At 39.1% G+C, this 16,164-nt stretch overlaps 1 protein-coding gene across 2 annotated transcripts in view; it reads right to left on the bottom strand.

Annotated features, from left to right (window-relative positions):
* ITGA1 (integrin subunit alpha 1) overlaps nucleotides 1-16,164 on the bottom strand; it is a 170,037-nt gene that overhangs the window by 74,892 nt on the left and 78,981 nt on the right. For both annotated transcript variants that reach the window (XM_058719426.1, XM_058719436.1), the window contains exons 7-8: nucleotides 4,259-4,407; nucleotides 799-949 (exon numbers count right to left, since the gene is read on the bottom strand). In XM_058719426.1, coding sequence (XP_058575409.1) covers nucleotides 799-949; nucleotides 4,259-4,407 — 300 coding nt within the window. The remainder of the gene's footprint in view (nucleotides 1-798; nucleotides 950-4,258; nucleotides 4,408-16,164) is intronic.

The raw sequence follows: 16,164 nt of genomic DNA, 5'->3' as shown, positions 1-16,164 counted from the left end.
TGCTGACAGCTCAGAGCCTGGAGCCTGCTATGGATTCTGTGTCTCCCACTTTCTCTGCCCCTCCCCTGCTCATGCTCTGTCTCTCTCTGTCTCCCAAAAATAAGTAAATATGAAAAAAAAAAAAAAAAGAAAGTCTTGCCATCACAGGGACTCTTCTTCTAAGTCCTGGTGTAGACTGTCCAGAGAGACAAAAAATTAGGTGACCTTTTGCTTCTTTCCTGTAACTCATAGAGTTGTAGGTGTGGAAATACCATTGTTCACTTTTAGCAGATTATTAGGAGCTTTGTCCTGATTTTCCACCTTCCCAAATCGTGGGAAGAATTATTAATTAGCAGGCACCGTATTTCTTACCTAGCACATCTTCAGTCCCTCCTTTCCTACCTCCCTTCCTTTTTCCTTCCACCCTCCCATCTCCTCCTTCCCTTCCTCTTTCCTGCCCTTCCTCCATTCCTCTCTTCATCCGCCCCCCCCCCCCACAGTTCCTCTTCCTACCTTCTTCTCCTTTTCTTCTCTTCTTTTTCCTTTCCTATTTCTGTCTCTCTCTTTCTCTTGCCCTCTCTTCCTGGGGACACAAAGGGAGCAAAAACCCTATCTTGCCTCCACAGAGTTTACTTTCAAGTGGAGAACTTTTCCTTTCTCAACCTTGTCTGTGTCACTTTCATAACACAACCATGATGTGTGTGTGTGTATATATATATATATATATATATATATATATATACACACACACACACACACACACACACCCCTCTTGTCTTCACAACAGAATATGAAAGCCATTTCTAGCCCTGTACTTACAGCTATGGAAAATCGCTGAATGTTTTCATCCTCACAGTCTTGGATGACCTTATTCAGTCGATGGTTATCATGGGACTCCCCATCAGTCACAATTACCATAACTTTTTTAACTCCCCTTCGGGCACCCCGGGCTTCAGTGAAAGCCTCCTTCCTGAAGAAATCAAAGAGAAAAGAGAAGCAAATAAAACACCACCCCAAGGTTAGGCAAAGTGATAAACAAAAGAAAAACAGTGACAACTGTAGCTAGACTAGTGCTGTCCTTCCAAGATCAACACTGACACCCATTGTTCAAGCTGGGAGGCATGATGATCATTATTTGTAATAGTTTTAGATTTATTCCAGATGATGGAGAGGTCACCATTTTGCTGATCATCACATATCCCATATACAAAGGGCAGCAGTATTTCATTCTTTGGAAACTTGTCAGGGAAGGTGTCACTGGAGCACACACCAGATCTAGAGAAGGTCAGATCTCAAATACTCTCTCAGCCACTCCTTTCTCTATAAACACTCCTCTTTTCTTCTGCTTTTGGCAGAAACTTTTGCTCTGTCCTCACTTCTGCCACATCTACTCTGACATTTATAGAACAGTATGGAAATCCTCTGAGCTGAGGAGGGGAGCTGGGGGAAAACAGGAGTATGGGGGAAAATCAGACATGGTCATAAAAGACTGCAGACAGTTGTGGTCTGAGTCAGTGATAAAGCAGGGCTATGGAGGACAAAAGGGGCCGGAATAGCTATGAAAAATTTGGTCTGAACTAGGTTTTAGGACACAGGCTGCTGGGGATGGGGTGGGAGAAGGTGGCACGGAGAGAAAGGGAAATGCTATGCCCTAACTGAAAAGAAAGGAGTTTTTATTTAATTCAAAAAGCATTTATGGAAAGAGCTGAAAGAGAAGGGAACTTAAATTCTTGTTTGTTTTGTGCTTCTCCACAGGCGCGTGTGCACACACACACACACACACAGAGGCACACTTTCCCTGTATTATTTTCTTTTACTCAACTCACTTCCCTCTCTTGAGTCAAGTAAGTTTACTTGGAATGAAACAATGAAAGGGTTTCATATAATATTTTTTTTTTTGATTTTGGTATAAAATGCAGCAATTGTACTGAATGCTCCTTTTAAATATTTTAGTTTGGTCATGAGGACAAATACCTGCAGTTTGGAATATGCCAAAAAACATTTCTCTTAAGCCAACCTTCCAAATGGTTTGCACAATACACATTAGTTGTACCTTAGGTACACAGTAAATGCACAATAGTAGGTATCTTGTGAGCAGGAGAGAAAATCCCAGTGATGTGGGCAAAGGGATTTTTATCTGTGATTATTTCTCTTTAGAAAGACTGAAGGCAAATATGAGAAGATATTAACAACTGTTGATTTGTTTGGTGAGTACATAGGATTTTGTTGTTTGCTTTCTTTTACATTTTTGATTTTTCTTAAAAATTTCAAAATAAAGGAGAAGCGATTAAAAAAACAACAACTGATCACTAAGGAACTGCATATTTCTGCCCTCTACACTAAACAGGTAGATGTCCAACTTTATATGTACAAAGGTGAAAACAGATATTAAAGACTAGTCTTTAAATGAAGTTCAGACATGGATATCACATATGATTCAACCCTTTTTGTGGTCTTAATTCTTTAGAGGATCACCAAAACTTCCTACTTCTTACAAAGATACAGGTCATTACTGAATGAACCTCAGCTGATGGAGATAATTAAAAGACATTTTTTAAAGAAAATCTGCTAGATCTAAACAAGGGTTGGTTTTATATAATGTAAAACTAGCCACTGGCAGAACTCTTGAGTAGACTCTTTCTGTTTCAAATATCTTCAGCAAATTGCCCTTGACCCCCAAATACTACCATCCAATGAAAATAGAAGTAAAGGATTCTAAAAAATTAAAAATATTGTTTGCAATTGGCCCTGCTAGAAAGGAATAAACAACAATTAAAAATATGCTTCAATGTGAAAAAAGAATGTACAAGGATACTGAGTAATACCACTATGGAGTTCTATTTATATACAAAACTCAATAAACTGTGTGCCCTACAGCTAGACCCTTTGTGAAACATGTAGGCAAAAACCATATAGGGTTATGGTATTTAGAGTGGTATTTACGCAGGAGCAAAGCAGCCAGAATATTTCTTCAGTTAGTTTTCAAAGATGAATATTCATTCTTAAGTGGATGCCTTTAGAAAATACACAGCTCCCTACAGACTCAGAGCTTTCAAAGAACACTTTGATTTACTTTGAATGTGCAGTCACATTTAGTCAATTATTTAAGAAGGTGCATTCAGCACACCTCAACATGTGCACTCTCTGTGCATGCAAATTGGTGATCTGAAAGGCAGGTAAATGTAAAATTACCCCATCTGTTTGTGGTTATTTTCTCTTGAGCCCCATATAACTAGAACCACATGCTTCTCTAACACTTAGGGGCCTAATGCTGCACATAAAATCTCAGTTCTTCAGAATATCCATATTAACTATTTTAACCCCCTTAAAATACTGATCTTAGCAGACAAGTGAAGTGAGGGAATGGGTAATTAGTTCTTTAAAATCAGATGAGGGTCCAGAAGTTGAAGACACGTAACAGAAGGATCCTTAGTATTAGTCACATTACTTATTAGATTTCCTGTGATTTTGGTATTGTTTAGTTTTTGATCAGAACCTTACTAGCTTTAAAGGCAACTCATGAATAAAACAGCAAATGATGGGAGTTGCATGCAATTGGGAACGATATAGAAAATAAAATGTTCTACATTGTGATCAAAGGACAGTTCTGTAGCTTCTCATAGAATGAAGTTCAACCACAGAGTGGATTATGTGCTCTCCGTGGAGGTGCAGGAGGAAGGAAGAGATGTGAATTAGAGGAAATTTGGAGAACAGAAGAAAGAAAGAGTGCGCAAATGATGAAGTTCTTTCCACTTCTTTCAGTCTTTGCACTGAAAATGATTTCAAAGACAGCGCTATTGAATTTGGCTTCTTAAAAACTCTTACTTGAGAGCTTCAATAACCCTAAATTAGGTACTGTAAAATTATGGACATACTAGGATATAAATACATATTGAGTAGAAGTGGATGAATATTAATCCTCTTTTTTAAAAAATGGGATTCCTAGAAGCTGTAAACAAAGAACAAAGGGAAAATATATTCACTAATATTTTGTCTTAGCACCCAAGAACATGATGCATTAGACTATAGTAGTTTTTATGACTGATTTTCCATGACTTAAACCTTTAGAATAAGAGGAAAGACAAGAAGGGCAGGGAGACTATGTTGTAGAAAAACTTGATCCTATAACTATTAGCTAATTGGTGGAATCCAGTTTTTTAAAAAGATGACTTTAAATATTGCCAAGGAAAGTGCTCAATCAACACTCGAAAGGGCTTGATTGTGAACCGTTGGTCATGTGTAGTTTTTTTTACCTTGGTCTATTTTTTAATCCACATACCTGGCTGTGTCTATCCCAAGGGCTGTCATAGTCTGGCGGCCACCTCTCTGGATTATTTTATTTGCTGCAACAAGTACCTCTTCCGTTGATGAGTACTTATTGAGGTTGAACTCATGGGTTACATTTTCTCCATACTGTACAATTCCAACCTGAAATACCAAGCCATTGTGAGTTAACCATCTAGCAATATTCCATTTCAATTTTCTTTAGTTTAAACATGTAGATCAGATGTCATACATTTTTGTCTTTTAGATAGTTCAAAAATTCATCAGTATACAAATCCTTCCGACAGAAATAACCACTGCCACTTGTGGATATTCGTAGCCCAAGGAACAAGAATGAAAGTGCTGTTGTTAAACTTCTTAAACAATTGGTTTATCTCTGCAATAGTTTCTACTTAATGACTCTGGCAAGCCTTGAGGGGTAGAAGATACAATGCACTGACATGCTCTCTGTCTTCATGGAGCTTCTAAATGAGAGAGAGAGAGAGAGAGGGAGAGAGAGAGAGAGAGAGAGAGAGAGAGAGAGAGAGAGAGAGAGAGAAAATCAGAGAGAGAGAGAGAGAGAGAATCAGAGAGAGAGAGAGAGAGAATCAGAGAGAGAGGGAGATTCAACAATCATTCCAATGCATGTTCAATTGCAAACTATGGAGAGAGGGCTGAAATGGAAAAGCTGTTTAGCAAGTAAACCTAGGGCCCTACTTCAAAATGGGGGGTTAGGGAAGGCCTCTTCGAAGTGATATTCAAATTGATACTGAAAGGTGCAAGGAGGGTGGAGACCTGTCCTGGATGGAGACAGAGTGAGAGGATGGATCCACACAAGGGCAATCAGTATGTGAAGAAGCTGAGATGAGGAAAAAGTAGGGGTGTCCTGAGAACAGAAAGAAAGTCAGTAAGCCTGGACTAGGCTGTGAGGGGAAGTGAAACCAGATGAGGCTGGATGAGTAGTAAGTGGGGCATGTATCTGGGGAGGGCACACATGTGCTTCAGGCTTTATCTAGCTCAGGCATAGCTTCCATTTCTCTCACACCAGCCCTTCTCCCCACCACCCCTTTTCTTGTTCAGTCTTCCCTTCTTTCTACCTTCCTCCTTTCGTTCCCTCCTTTGCACAGATAGGATAATGTGGGCAGCTAACTGCAGAGCCATCATGGAGCAAAATGATACATAGGGTAAAGTGACACCAGATTGGATTTCCCTTGCTCTGTATTCCTCCCCTCTCCCTTACAGATGCCCATTTTTCTTATCCTTTTTCTATACCTACTTTTAAATATTGATGTGAACCAATAGATCAATCTACATCAAGAATTGTGAGTGAAGATAACTTTTTGTTTAATTTCCCACCCCAAAATGAGAAATTCAGAAATTCTATACCCAAATGAATGTCTTTTTAATGTAGAAATTCCGGGCACTTCATTTCTTGGGTCCTGGGGAAGCAATTTGAGACAAGGCTGCCTTCTTGCTAAGGCAATTGCTTAGTTTGCTCAGTGGTAAAGTTGCCTCTAGTGCTTTTTTCATACCCATCCTATTTCCAATTCTGATCTTACTTCCAAGTGGCATGAAGGTTCAGCATCTACCTTCCAGCCTCCCTTGAGGATGTTACAATTGTCAGAAATCTTTAATTACATGTCTGACTCATAGATACATTTCCACAGCTGGGTCTTCTTTGAAACCAGAAGCATACTCTGGCATTTGCAGAAACCAACAAGACTACCTTCTAATTTAAAATAATCTTTATCATCTTTGAGCCACCTTCTAGAGTACACTAGACGCCTTGAAGCAATTACACCATTATGCTTAAGTGAGAATAGTATCCTATATTTTTAATGCCTTTTGAAAAGCTTTCCCCTAATTTATTCAGATTACAATAACATTAATTGGTATCACATTTTATAAATGAGAAATTTAAGTTTAAAATATTCCTCACAGTGAAAGGGCAGAAAAGTCTAGTCTAAGATGTGAATCTTTTATCCCAGGGCTTTTTCCATCAGTCTACTTCCTCTCTACAGAAATACACCTCCCTGAACTCCCTGCATTCTGTGTCGCCTCATCCTACTAGTTTCTGCTAAATGCTGCTGCCATTGATGAATTGTTACTTGATGAATTAAATGAGCTATCTAGCTAATTGAGATCTACTGGAGAATATAATACAAGTAAAGCAAACAAACAAGCATCATATTTTAAAAATAGAAACAGAACACATTAATCATTCCTTAGAGTTGTTTAGTTGGGTATAGGATAAATAAGAAAAAGATAGCATACGTAAGTGTAAGATAAGGTATATAATAAGCTGACTGAACATGCAATCCCTCAATCTATGTCCAGGATAGCCCTGCTCTTCTATGAATATATCTTTCACTGAATATCTGTCACCATCAGTCCCAAAGCCGTGTGCTCTTATAATTGGAATAAAGATGACCAAAAGTCCTTTTGGAAATATAAGCAGGCTACAACCAACTAATTATGCTAAATAAATAAATAAATAAATAAATAAATAAGTAAATAAATAAATGGATGAGGATACACTCAAAATCCAATTCAGGTTATTTCCTTGAATCATAATTAAGTTGTTCGGATAGTTATCCATTACTCTCAACACAGATTTAAAATTATTCTCCCAAATGACCCTCATAGGTTTTAATTAATAATCTAGGGAGACACTGTATAATTATTAAGGGAAACCATGAAGGTTCAACATTGTCTTTGTGTATAGAAATGTTCAGTATAAATAAAAGTAAAATGATTTTGCAACTTAGATAAACATTATGCTTATTTTTTGGTACCAAGGTGAATAAATGCTGCTGTGGAAGTTAATTGCTCATCTATTCAGGACATCTTACAGAGTTTCTTTGTTTTTATTTCCCTTTGTTTTTGTTTGATCAGGCAGGAGGCTAAAGAACTTTGAAAACTGTCATTCCTGTCATTATTCTTGGACATTTTACTACTTGAGTGAATCTACTGAACACTGTAGTCTCTCATTTGGATAAAATATTGAACAATCTAGTCTTATTTCTTTGACTTCCTCATCTTTAGTAATCTTTTCCTCTACATCACCTATGTCATCCACTCTCAAGGTCTTATCCTTGACCTTGTCAACTGGAAAAACTGCAGCACCTCAATCTCAATTTCAAGTGTTTTACCATTAACTTGAGCTCATTTATGTCTGTCACCAATTCCTTCACCATATCAAGACTTGCAATTAATTCAGAGATCCTACATTTTTTTTTGTCCCTAGCTTAGATTCCATGGTCCATCACCACAATCATTTACTTGCAAACTTTAACTCCTTTAACCTTTTTTCCCCTCCATTAACTCACATGGCTAACCTCCAACTCTGGTTAAGTCCAAATATCTCCTTTACTTTCTGTGCTTCTGTGACTTCAAATGTTTCTACACAAAAATCACACAAATTGTAGACTGGTCTCACTTTAAAGTTATGGCCATGAATCTCAAATGTGGTTGCACATAACACTGCTCGACAGTCCTACTCCTTTGTACTAATGAGCGTATTTTGCTCCCATTTATTGAGTGCAATCAAATTCTGGTCATAAACTATTAACTCTTCAGGAAAAAGACAGTATCACATTGATACATGGGGAGGAGTTCACACGAGAAGAGGAAGAATTTATGCCAATTAAACAAGGCTGCTTTGTGCCATAATATTTGACATTTCAAAATACTTTACATATTTTATAAAACCTACTATGGACTATTGGATTATCTGGACACCAGGAACAGCAGAAAAATTTTAGCCTCTTGGTAAGTCAGAAATCAGTGCTTTATACCTTCTCTCTCTCTCTCTCTCCCTGTCTGTCTTTCTCTACCTACTTAACATATATCTCACTTCTATAAGTTTATTCTTTAGATAACTTGTAACTGTCAGTTGCCTCACCCTTTCTTTATACTTTGCTTCTAACACTCCACATGAGTCTCTTCAGATGACCGTCTGCCCTTGGATTGCTAGATCTGCTTTGTTCCAAAGGTTCAAAGAGCGAGGAGTGCCTGGAAATTTTTTCCTTTATCGCTTTTTGCCAAGCTCCACAGGCAATGCCTGAGTACAGACAGTGAAAGACCAGCCCCTTGACTCAGATTAGCTGAAGGCCTTGATTTCACTTGAAATCACACCCTTGGTTCTTCTCAGTAGTTACTCTGTTTTGCTCCCCCAAATCTCTTACTATTTTCTTTTAAAAGCACTCCCTTAGTAAATCACTGTCACTTGGCTCATTTTCTCAGGGTTTGCTTCTGGGAAACCAGACTTAAGGCAGCTATTATTATCTGTGTTTCTGCATTTCTTCCTTGGCTCAGGCCAGACCTCACTTCACTCAACCTGGACCGTGGCAATAGTTGGTCTTTCCGCTGTTGGTCTTCCTCCTATTTTCATTCTCCTCAGCTCCATCTCCTCAGCTCTTACATAAATAAATGTAAGGCTAACTGCCTTGAAATTCTGCTTACATAACATCCTTATTCAAAAATCTCCACTAACTCTCCATTGCCTACATCAACGACTTTAAAATACACTCTAAATGGAATTTTTATTCTACTTAAAATAGAAAACAGATAAAACTTGAAGCTGCTCCTTGGAAATACAAGACCTGTAAAGTAAACTTCAGTTTTCTTCCCCTGACCTGCAGTCACTCAACAGCCTTTCTAGTTCTCCCACGTCTTCAGGACTCCCCAGTATGAACCCTGTCCCTACCAAGTGCCTTTCCTCATCCCTCCAACAAAGCTAAGTTCTATCCATTCTGGAAGATCTGGTACAAAGAGTCACTTTCTCTGCAAAACTCTTCCCACCTAGTCGCCAGTCTAGCTTACTGATCTTCCCCTTCTCTAACCCCTGAAGCAAACTTGTCTGTTTTGCTCCTGGGAGTACTGTATTCTTCTGAACTTCTTTGTATGCATGCTTTATCTCCCAACTGCATTATATATAGGAGCAAGCAGGGCTAAGGAGCATGGACTATGTCATAGCTTTTGGTACTCTCTTATCCCATGCTGCTGTTTTGCTTTGCTTATGATTGACCCTCATACATTCTTACTAGATGACTGTAACATTTCACATAAGACTGAGATAGCAGGGAAATAATGATAAGCAGAAAAAGAGAGACATAAAGATGTGTGGGAAATGAGAAGACTGGGGGCAGTGGAATCTCAAATCTCAGGGAAATGACGCTCAGTGTAGGTCCCTGGCTGATAGTGGGCTGCATATTTCCTTACGAATCAGACAGAATAAGGCCTGCTGTGTCTTTTCCAGAAAAGGGTGGCATTTATTGATTTTCATCACAGGAAAATGGTCAAATCACAAAGCAAACACATGTAACACTTTGCTGAGTATTAACGGGACCCAGTTAATAAACCAGTTTTAGTCCTAGCTTAGGGTATAAGTTAAGGCAGGTAAAACAGATTTATACTTGATACTATATATGATACTATATACACACACACACACACACACACACACACACACACACATATATATGCAACAGAATCAAATAAGGATGATAATGAAATAACAAGATAAAAAGTTAGCCAAGTGAGGCATACAGATTTTGAGGAGGCAGGAGGACAGAAGTACAAGTACATTTATTGTCTCACAGTGAAAGGGCTCATGGAGGGAGGAAGATGCAGTCCCCTTAGTAGGTACTCAGGTAAAGAACAGACGGTGGGTTTACAAATGTAGAATAGAGAAACCAAAGCAGTCTTCAGTGGAGAATATGTCAAAGATTATAAGGAACTGAAATCATTCTAGGAACTGAGAAAAAGAAAAATGGCCAATAATCATCATATTTGACTTGAGGCAGCCAGTTGTGTTGGAATGATACAAAAACCAGAGCGTAGAAGTTAAGTAGAGACTGCTGAGGAGTAATGGAGATGGAAAGACTCTAGGCATGTTTGCTGAATGGAAATAAATAAGCAGGGATGGCAGTTAAAAGAAGCAACCGGCTAGATGTGGGCTTTCTTGAAGAGAAAATTGAAAAAGAGCAGCTTAGGGCATTAGTAAAACAGCATGGGAAGATAGGAACAAAATATTCTTATAAAGAGTAGAACAAGGAGAGCCTGGGTGGCTCAGTCATTTAAGCATCTGACTTGGGCTCAGGTCATGATCTCGTGGCTCCTGAGTTCGAGCCCCACGTCTGAGCCCGGCGTCGGGCACTGTGCTGACAGCTCAGAGCCTGGAGCCTGCTTCAGATTCTGTGTCTCCCTCTTTCTCCCCCTCCCCCACTTGCGCGCGCACACGCGTGCGCTCTCTCTCTCTCAAAAATAAACATTTAAAAAAAGAGAGTAGAACAAGTACAACAGTCACTTTTCAGAGACAACTGGAAAGGAAGCCTTTACTTCCTAGGGAGACACAGTTTGAACTTCCTGATTAAGTAGAACAAAAGATATAGGTATGTAATTAAATCTAAGACCAAAGAGAACTAAGATTCAGGCTATCACATAAATCAGGCACACAACTGATAGAGGATTCTGTTATATGAACCAGAGGTTTGTAACATTTATTCAAAACCACTTAAACATGAGATTTACCATCCTTGTTCAGCTAAGCCATGAGCTAATATTCCCTGACCCCTTTTCTAGGGAGTACTAGCACCCTCTGTATGTTACTCGCTATGATTTTTAAAGAATTCCATGGTCAAGTAATCTTGAAAAACAATGGGTAACACAAAGTTAACATGTATCTTTACAGCACGGGGTCCCTTCTCTCTCTCTCTCTCTCTCTCTCTCTCTCTCTCTCTCTCTCTCTCGGTCTCTCCCTTTATCTCTTTGTCTGCTTCTCTTTCTCCTTCTGCTATTTATATTAAGTAAAAAAAAATGCCACAAATTTCAAATGCAAAAGGCCAAGGCTTTCTCTTCTGTTCCCAGTTGCTCTACTCTGATTCATAAGCAAATTTTTTTGAAAATGCTCTGAGTCTTTAATATGAAAATATGCATTGTGAATCATGAATTGAAAGACCTGATATATTTTATTCCTATTTAAGGGAATATTTTGGGGGAAGAACATATTTAACACCTCAAGCAACATAATTTAGAAAACATTGCTTTACAACATTGAGCTACCTCCTCGTAAAGATCAAATAATTGTTCTGCCTCATTCACCTTTGTTATATTCATGATACACTATCATTGTAGTACTCATCCAAATATAAGATTTTACCTCATTTCTAAGTTGGAAGTATTTTGGGCTGAGGGACAAAGTTACAGTTTTTTTTTTAATTGCCCATGACACCTAGCTTAGTACTTAATCAAGAAGTCACTTCATATATATCTGCTGAATTACAATGAATTTATTATGTGGATGGTTTTCATTTCTTTTAGGGGGTAGAGAAGAAAGAGGAAGAAAGTGAATGTGAGAAATATAAATGGAATCACTGAAAGGAGGGCCTTCTGATTTTTTTTTCATGAAATTCAAGTAACACAGAATGACAAAGAAGTTTAAGAAAGAGAAGTATGTAAAATAGCTACTAAGTATATTGAGTCAAAGAGTTATGAAGAAGTGGAATTATTTCCTCATTTAGAATTATATTCTAATACCTTGTATTGTTAAGTTAAAGTTATAACAGCAGTTGCTAAATTTTAATTTCTTTTTAAAAATTTTTTTTAATGTTTTATTTATTTTTGACAGAGAGACAGAACAAGAGCAGGGGAGGGGCAGAGAGAGAGGGAGACACAGGATCCGAAGCAGGCTCCAGGCTCTGAGCTGTCAGCACAGAGCCCGACACGGGGCTCGAACTCACAGACAGCGAGATCATGACCTAAACCGAAATCGGATGCTCAACCAACTGAGCCACCCAGGCGCCCCTTTAAATTTTAATTTCTAAAGCACAAACTAAGTTTCTGGGCTTTCCATTCAACAATTAACATTATCAACCCAGTGTCTCCTTTAGGGGAATAATGATAGGGTAAAACAATGAAGTGTTCTGTGGGAGATCCCCCATTGCTGAACATGAAAAGAGCTCAGGCTTTGTGTCCGGCCAATTTATATTTCCTTTAACCAAACTATGGTGCAAAGCCCTGCCCCCTACCACATGCTTCTAATGTGATTAAGTTGGAGTAAGAATGCAGTAATAATACAGACTGTAATCCCAGTGAACTGTCAGCATGGGCCATTCTGAGGCTATGTTAGCTGGAACCGGGCTTCACCGTTTGTCACTGTGAAGGGAGGCATAAGTGAGACTGGATCATAAGGAAATGAAATGAGTCCTCAGAAACATAAAGTTGATAGATGATAGATATAGGTCCTAGGAAAATGGTGTCTTATGCTGCCTTCTTGGATGATGCTGTAATGAAATTGATCCAAGTTCAAAAATGCAAGGATAAGGGAGTACAAGTAAAGTTCTGAGAAGACTGTGGGAGCAATCAGGATGAGAGGTGAATGGGGCTGGGGCGGGAACACCTGTAAAGAAAAGTCTGGAACCTAACGTAAAGAGTGTCTGGGGGAGGTCCCCCACAAAGAATCACTTCTAGCTCAATGACTTCATGAAGTAGACTGAGAGAAAGAGGTCATTACAACAATGATTTTTAACACAAGGAGAAATGAAAAGTCCCAGCAATGAGATTTTTCCAACCCAAATGATTTACCTCCTATATGCTCAGCAACACATAAAACTCTAAACTGTATCCCATAAATAAAAGGATTAAGGCACAATGCTGTCAAAGTGGAATTCACAGTCTGCCAGGAGAGACAGACACAGAAGGAAAAGATAGTGCTACTGAGTGATGAGAGCTGTAAGTGAAGGGTGAGTAGAACTTATGGGGACAGAGGGGAGGGAATTGTTTGTGGTAAGAGGGGTGGAAAGATCATGGAACGTGACAGAGACAGTGACACTGGAACTAAGTCACCTAGCACCTAGGGCTTGGGGTAGAGAAGGGCACTCTGGGGAGGGGCTCCTGTGGACACTGGTGATGTGTTCAGGGAAAGCGAGGGGAGGAGTGGCTGCAGAGCCAGAAGAGAGGCGAGAAGGCACCAGGGAGGCAGGTGGCAGTGGGAATGAGTGGCGCCAGGTGACAGATGCTTTCCAATCCACTGGGGAGCTTGGATATTACTCAGCAGGCAAAGACAGGAGATTTTTGCCCAGGGAAATGCTATGATCTGAATTTTACCTTGGAAAGATAGCTCAGGGATGGAGGTAGGGGAGAATGCAGATTGGGTGGCTAGTGAAGAGAAGATTCACCTTATTCACAGTACCGCTGTCAGATACTATAGCCTGACTGACAAGGATTCAGCTGCAAGGTGCCTTCAGGCTTCTATTCAGACTTCAAAACAACGAATAAGGCTTCAGGGGAAATGGCCATAAAATGTGCAGTAAAAAGAAAGATAAATAATATTCCTAAAATTTAATTAATCTCTCTCTTTCATTTTGCCTGGTTTAATGCTATGCTGTTCTTTTGATAGCAACAATCTAGACATTGTTCCATTAGTATATTTCACTTTTATATCAAGCCTCACAATTTACTGGTTTTATTTAGGGTAATGCACTCGTATTTGGCATATTTATATCATTCTCATTTATTATTAAAAGCAGTGTTATGTTTAGGTATTGAGGATCGATAAGACCTCCACAATGTTTATACCATCGTATCTTTTATGGCAAGCTCAGAGTGTTTCAGGTTTGTTTTTATAGGTGTTTTTTTTTTAAAAGGCAATTTTATAGCCTTTACTCTGTCTTGGGTAAAAAAATTGGTTGACAAAAATTCCTTCACTATGTTAGAAAAGTCTTAGTGGGACCACACAGAAACCTGTACAAAACTTTGAGTAGCTATTTGGAGTTGATATTTTTGTCACTTATGCTGCGTCCCTTAATGTACACTGATTGTCATGTGGAAACTTCAACGCTCAAGTTTAAGTTTTCCTTCTTTCTCCCTTCCTCTCTGTTTGTTTTTTTTTTTTTCCTTTGTGGAGTTGACAATTCCTTTCATTTCTTTGCAACTATCTTTCAATACATGCAATTACTAAATGACAAATCTATGAATGCAGACAATAGGCCATCATATTTTATCTTTACCTGTTGTACTAAGTGTATAGCCATAATCAATACAGTACACAAGAATTCATGAGGTGTAGTCAGAATGACGTGATTTTTTTCTTGGCTCGTGATCCTTTTAAAATTTATTTAGAGTGAAGTTCTTCTATTCTCCCTGGATAGAAAGATAAGTGTCTTAATAGTTTTAAAATATCTATTAAAAAAGAAAAGACCTATATAATTGATCCTTGAACAACACGGGTTTGAACTGTGCGGGTCCACTTATACATGAATTTTTTGGGTAAATACAGTGTAGTACTGTAAATGTATTCTCTCTTTATGATTTTCTTTTTTAAAAGTTTATTTATTTTTGAGACAGAGAGAGAAATAGAGAGAGAGCAAGACAGTGAATGGGGGAGGGGCAGAGAGAGAGGGAATACAGAGGATCCCAAGTAGGCTCTAAGCTGTCAGCACAAAGCCCAATGTGGCTAGATCTCCCTAATAGTAAGATCATCACCTGAGCCAAAATCAACAGTCAGAAGCTTAGCTGACTGAGCCACCCAGGCGCCCCTTCTTTATGATTTTCATAATAGCACTTTCTTTTCTCTAGCTTACTTTATTGTAGAATATGGCATATAATACATAAAACATACAATATGTGTTAATCCACTGCTATGTTATTGGCAGGGCTTTCAGTCAACAGTAGGCTATTAGTAGTTAAGTTCTGGGGGAGTCAAAGTTATATGCAGATTTTTGACTGCACAGCAAGTCAGTGCCCCTAACCTTCACATTATCCTAGAGTCAACTGTATTTTTTAAAAAATTTTTAATGTTTATTTATTTTTGGGAGCTAGAGAGAGAGAGTGAGCAGGGGAAAGGCAGAAAGAGAGGGAGACACAGAATCCAAAGGAAGCTGCAGGCTCTGTGCTGGCAGCACAGAGCCCAACATGGGGCTCGAAATCACGAGCCATGAGATCATGACCTGAACCGAAGCTGGAAACTCAACCGACTGAGCCACCGAGGCACCCCGAGTCAATTGTAATTTAATGTAGGTCATACCACATGAAATTGCTGTATTTGTAGGTCAAAAATGATCGAATAGCAACAATTTCATATGGTTCAACCTAGATTAAAACACACTCTAGGAGACAAAATATCAAAGTTGATTCATAGTACGTCTTCTCCCCTCACTAAGCCTTATAGGAGATGAGAAGCATGTAGCTGAGAAAGCGGCACAGGTGGCTGTTTTTTTCTTTGTTTCTTTACTCATCTCCCCTTAGATTGTTAACTGTAGTCTCTGACCTCTCCGGGGACAGGGGTAAAGGAGATAAATACAGGGTATAGGAATTTTTACTTGACCGGTGCTATCCTGAGATAGATCAGGTGCTACCAGGTGCTAACAACTTTCTTGTGGGTTCTCTGCAGATTTCTCTTCACCTACTTCCTTGTCTGAGTGAATACATGTCACTACTGCCCTCATCAGGGATATCTTCCGCTTTTTTGTGCAGAAGTCTCTGCTCACCTCCAGAAGAGTCTGAGGGCAGGACCTAACATGACTCCGTGATGATCCATGAATATACACATTCTTTGTAATGACAGACCTTGGGACTGCAGGGAAATCTGACTGCAGCTACCTCTCATCTGACTTGCCTGTCAGCAGCTAGACAGCTGCTATCTTGCCCTTTAGGTATTTCAGGCAGGAGTGAAGCACTAGTCAACTGTGTGTCCCAACTTTAGAAAACACATCAAGCTCATTGTGTGAACCCACTGAAGCCTTTCTCACTAGGCCCTGCTTGCAGAGAAATCTTCTTCAGAAATCCTCTTAACTCCATTCTGAATTCCTTTATACCCTTGATATGGGTGAAGAGTCCTCCATCCATCTCTTAGCTTTCTATCTTGGCAGCTCCTTCTGGGTATTCTCCCTCACAGTTTGTTTTTACATCTTTCCCTTTCGG

Source organism: Neofelis nebulosa, chromosome 1 (genome assembly GCF_028018385.1).
Source record: "Neofelis nebulosa isolate mNeoNeb1 chromosome 1, mNeoNeb1.pri, whole genome shotgun sequence".
NCBI lineage: Eukaryota > Metazoa > Chordata > Mammalia > Carnivora > Felidae > Neofelis > Neofelis nebulosa.
This window is presented reverse-complemented; position numbering and strand designations above follow the sequence as displayed.